This window comes from Populus euphratica, unplaced genomic scaffold (assembly GCF_000495115.2).
Source record: "Populus euphratica unplaced genomic scaffold, PopEup_1.0 scaffold80.1, whole genome shotgun sequence".
In the NCBI taxonomy this organism is placed as follows: domain Eukaryota; kingdom Viridiplantae; phylum Streptophyta; class Magnoliopsida; order Malpighiales; family Salicaceae; genus Populus; species Populus euphratica.
The window spans coordinates 412,838-417,989 of record NW_011499960.1 but is presented as its reverse complement, the minus strand read 5'-3'; the positions used below and the strand labels follow the sequence as shown (position 1 = coordinate 417,989).

The following is a 5,152-nucleotide window of genomic DNA, read 5'->3' as shown; positions in this document are numbered from 1 at the left end:
ACTGGTCCAAGACCCAGCAATCCTCAGAAGGCATGTGGTCCATGATCATCCAACTGACCTTATCCCAACAAATCCTCCAAAATGGAGGTCTAGAAAGTGTTGAGGCGATCGGGAAAGAACAGAAGAGAAAAGGAGGGGGGGAATATCATTCATCTGAGCACACTCCTCTATCATTGAAGGAATAAAAACAAATTTGCAGCAGGCGGAAGAGAGTCACAGGACATGGGGGTCAAGAGGGTAATGAAATAGCTTATGATGTGATGACACTGCTCCTTCCGATTTATCATTCCAGTACTTGCATATAATTATTCACCATCCATGCCAGTTTAGATTTTTCTTTTTGATCAAGAATCTTTCTTTCATGTACACGGGTTATCATGCTAGGTAACAACGACAAAACAAGAAAGCATAAAAAATTCCTATTTCTTCTTTCCATTCCTTGCAAGAGTATGGCAACTGGTGAACCAGCTTTTTTCTCTTTTAACATGGTGTCCAGTCACGTTTCAACAAATTTTAGCTGCTATCACAAGTGCATATTATTGCAGTGGCAGTGCAAAGCCATAGACGCTGTCCATGAAATCAGCTTCATGATCCACCAGTCCCCACACTACTCATCAGCCACAGCTCACAAGATCACACAACAACAGAATCTTATTCACTTTATCCATTACAGACACATAAAAACCTTTGATACATAGGACAAGAGGAACAACACCACAACAGCAAAGATAAACATTCAACTCAAGCACTCCACTACTACTACGAACACACCTCCACACTCTAGAGTATTAAAACAGATGAACCTGACAAGCCCATCTTAGGGACTTCACAGCACAGCTATGGTCACATGTCTCCATACTGTGCGGGCACCGGTGCCAGCCAGGGTAGAATGAGTGAAAACAAACAAGCCTTTATTGAGATCATCTGATCAAAGAGCGGACCCCAACAATAGGAGTTTTCTCTCACACCAGGAGTTTTCTTTAAACTACTTTTTAATAGGAGTTTGATGCCGGCATGATTTGTGTGAGGGTAAAGAGACAGGGACAAGAGCCATGAAATCAAAGAAAAAGAGAAGGGTGGATTGTGGGACCCGAAATACCTAACGCGCATGCACTAAATCCATGGGGGTTCTCAACACTGAAGAAAAGGAAGTCTTCATTTCCAGCACAGCCCACCTCTACAACCAACCCATGCGTTCAAGTCCTTTGTGACTTTTGTTAACCTTTAATCCACAATAAGGCTAAAAGATAATCATTTATGGTCAACAAACAAACGCAATTTTTCTTCAACTTTGCGAGCAAAACAGCCATATCATCCCACCACTACTCTCCTTTTATTGGCCCATTATATACAAGCTGTTGGGGAACAAAAGTAGGAAAAAGAGCCCCCACATGAGAAAAGCTAATATAGTGATTTCAAACCCATCAATCATTCAAACCAAGAATTCTCGAGTTTCTACCTCTTTCATCCTTCCTTCCTTCCTTCCTTCCACTTTTTAGCTAACATGATAACATGGAAGGAGGAAAAACACTTAAAGGTAGCTCACTCCTAGAGTTTTGGCCTTGAGCTTCAAAGACTTCAAGTAATCTATAGCTTCATCAAGGACCAACAATGGATCTTTATCCTTTGCACCAGGGATTATGCTTTCCAGAATTTTCAACGTTGCACGAATCTTGTCCTTTCTAAATTGCTTGCTGCTCAAAATGGAAATCATTTCCCCATCTTGGCTTTGCCGTTTAGCATAGTTTGATTCCATATCATCGCCGTATCCATGAAATCTTTCCACTTTTACTGAACTAGCAGTGTCTACTAGTGATGATTTTTTGTACCCGCCATCGATCAATTTCTGCCGTTTGTTTGGGCCATCAGAACTAGTGGCTTCCTCCTCTATTATTTTCTCTACCTCTTCTTGTGTCCCGTGACTTTTAATCAGAATGGGAGAGTGACCAGTACTCCTTACCTCGTCGTCATCACCTTCATCATCACTGCCACCACCATTTTCATCACAATAGTCATCATCTGAGTATAGCAGGGCATTAATTTCTTCAGTGTCCTCATGCATCTCACTTTCTTCACTAGTAAAGTGATTCTCGTCTGATACTTCAGGCAACTTCATCAGCTTTGTCTGGTCCATTTTTGCAGCATATTCGTTGTGGTCAAAATAACCCGGAATTGGCTTTGCATCAGCTGCAGTTGGTTTTGGGACAGGAGGGCCAAAGGAACTATAGATCAACCTTTGTTCATTACCAGACTGATCGAAAACAAGGAACCTTCTCTGGCATCCAGGGATTGGATTTCGCACACCCTCCCTACCAAACCCATAAGAAAACACAGACAAATTTTCTCTGACATATGGATTTGTAGCGAGAAGAAAATTCTGGAAGTTAGAGGGTAAACACTGAGGCAACCCGTAGGCTTCATTGCCTTGTTGTGTCTTGAAATTTGGAATGCTTGAAACTGCCAGCCCTGGCATTGCCATATTTGCAGAAGTCATGCGCGTGCCAGGGTTCATACATTCTGGCAAACATTGTAGTTGCGCAGGATCCAAAGATGTGGTCATGCAATGTGAATTTGGCAATTTCCTAGTAGAATGTGGTGGAGAAAGCCAAGAACCTTCAGCCTTAACCATCCAACCGAAAGAATTACCTGCCGGTGAAATTAGAAAAGACAAAATAAATGAGTCTCTGGAGAAGAATCCATTAACATTTTCGCTCCAGACCCAGTTGTATGAAATCGCAAACATACCGAGAGTTATGCTTTGATCTGCAATGTGCAATTAATTTCTGCTTCTTTCAGGAATAAGAAAGGGAAAAGGAAAAACTACAAATTGCAGCTTGATAATATAACAAAAACGTGGAGTCGCACTACGTGACAGGTTTAAGCAAATGACGGAAGTATTCAGCCTGGAAAAACCACAGAAATAAGGAATGAATTGTTATCGTTACCAAACACCGAGCAAAAATAAGTCCAGGGATTCTTACAGACAAAATATATAAGAAGTTTAACTATTTGACAAAAGTACTTTCCTGGAACTGCCAATTATTTGCATCACGCAAACAATTAGCTATTACAAGAATCATTGAATGTTCTGTACTAACCTGGCAATCCTGTAATGGTCGATAGCATGCAATAACTCTAACTATAATTGTTGGTTTTCCAGCAATTCCATTCTCGTATTTCAGGGCCCGAAATCTTGTTTGACTTGCTGCTTGGCACACCATAACTTCTTTCGACCACTTAAAACTCAAACTATCCAGATGTAGGTTACAACACAAAACAATTACCTAATAATACAAAGCAGGACAAAGGAAAGCTTGTTACAAAGATCTAAGATGTGCTGGACTTGGAATGACAGCAAAAGGAGCAAGAGACGTTTTAGAGACAGAAAACTTGAATTGGAAAAAAAGAGAAACTAAGGGAAGTTAAATTCTTTTCTAGTTATCTTGTCAGATAATCCTATAAATGTCACAATAAAAAATGAAAAAGTGATTCAATCCCATTAACAATTTTTTTGAAGAATGACAAGGCAAGAGTCTAAAAATTCAAGTTCACTAGAAAAGTGATTTACAGAATAACCCTGCAATACAAGTTCAAGCGCATGACTTTGCGGAAAACGTCAACTGGTGGACTCAACCAAGGCATATTGTTTTCCTTCAGTTCAATAGTGAGTTATACCCAGATATCTACTCTGTATATATGGCCAGATTTCCTGCAAAGGGTAAAATTAAAAAAAAAAATGAGCAAGACTGTAGATGATACAATCACGATAGAAATGCATTCAGATGATAAAACCATATGAAGTAAAAACACGTGGAACTGACTCATAAAAATTCTATTCAAATTTAAACCTACGCAATCAAATTTGATAGTCACCATGAAACTACAGCTAAATAACTGTGCTTCATAAACTCCCCTCGACAACACCAAGAAAAACAAGATTTAAACATCATGTTCTGCTTTCTTGTTCTACCATTTTCGACCAACTTAAGATCCGATAAAGATAACAACGATGACAAAAATAAGCCGGCGAAACTGAACCTCCAGCTTTTCTTTACAAAACAAAAGGCATGAACATGAACATGATTGAAGTCTTTCAATGTTCAATATACCAGGCGAACAAAATCCTAAAATTGGCATCTATCACGACATCCTATCTTCCCACCAAGCAAAAGCAACCAAGAAAATCATTACTCAGATAAATATTGACGCAAGTTAAATTCAACCTCTCTCCCTCTCTTTTCTCCTCGCTATCAATTAATCTCAACAAGAAAGCAGGCTACTCCAAGTTCTCTCCTGAATCAACCAAACCCCATGTGGTAAAATCTGGAAATTTTTACATAAAATAAACCAAAAGCACCAAACTTTATCAATCACCAAACAGAAAAACAAAAACCCATCAAGAAAAAATGAAGATAAAACCAAAAAAAACAGCTGAAAAAAATGACAAATTAAACAACAATCCAACAAACATATCAAGCAAAAAAGAAAACAGCAAGAAAAGGAACCCGGAAAGAGAAAATTAAGAAATCTATAGCTGAATCGCTTACAGTGAAAAATATAGTACCGGTAGGATCTTTGCTTGCTCAGATCCAAATGCACAAAGAGTTGAGTTGACTCAAAAGGAAATCTTAAAAACACTGAAAGATTACAGAGAGAGAGAGAGAGAAGAGGGGGGAACAGTAAAAAGTGGAAGTACGAGAAGAAGGTTATGTCTAAAGAATTAAGCGTGCTAAGAGATGTTAAGATTTTATAGAGCTTTGCATGACCATTTTGCCCCTTTATTCTTATAGAATAGTAGTTGACCTGTGTCCTTGGTTAATCTAACCTAACATTAGTTATTTATTTACCGTTGATGGAGGAACACTAGCACACCCCTCCTCTCTCTCTCTCTCTCCCCTTAGACTTTTAAAAAAATAATAATATTTTTTAAAAAATAATTTTTATTACATAAAATAGATTGAGTTATTGAAAAAAATATTTTTTTATAAATTTGAAACAATTTAGAAGACAATTGATTTTTAATTTTAAGAGATTATTTAAGCGAAGTATATAGCCTAACAAATTACAATTTTTTATATTTTATTTTTTATGAGAACAAGTATTTCCAATGCAATGAATTGGTTAGTACATTAAAAATAATAAATGACGTGGA

General features: G+C 37.9%; 1 protein-coding gene across 3 annotated transcripts; it reads right to left on the bottom strand.

Annotated features, from left to right (window-relative positions):
• Positions 1–631: 631 nt before the first annotated feature.
• Positions 632–4,736, bottom strand: LOC105138633 (transcription factor bHLH143-like). Of its 3 annotated transcripts, none has more exons than XM_011044782.1 (4): positions 4,548–4,736; positions 3,099–3,709; positions 2,746–2,903; positions 632–2,649 (listed from the first exon to the last, which is right to left on the bottom strand). In XM_011044782.1, exon 4 carries the CDS (start codon positions 2,627–2,629, stop codon positions 1,532–1,534), a length of 1,098 nt encoding a protein of 365 aa, XP_011043084.1. In that variant the 5' UTR covers positions 2,630–2,649; positions 2,746–2,903; positions 3,099–3,709; positions 4,548–4,736; the 3' UTR covers positions 632–1,531. The 3 variants fall into 3 exon arrangements, with proteins under 3 accessions (XP_011043084.1, XP_011043083.1, XP_011043085.1); XM_011044781.1 differs by having other exon boundaries at positions 632–2,646; XM_011044783.1 differs by lacking the exon at positions 2,746–2,903 and having other exon boundaries at positions 632–2,620.
• Between the last annotated feature and the right edge of the window lie 416 nt (positions 4,737–5,152).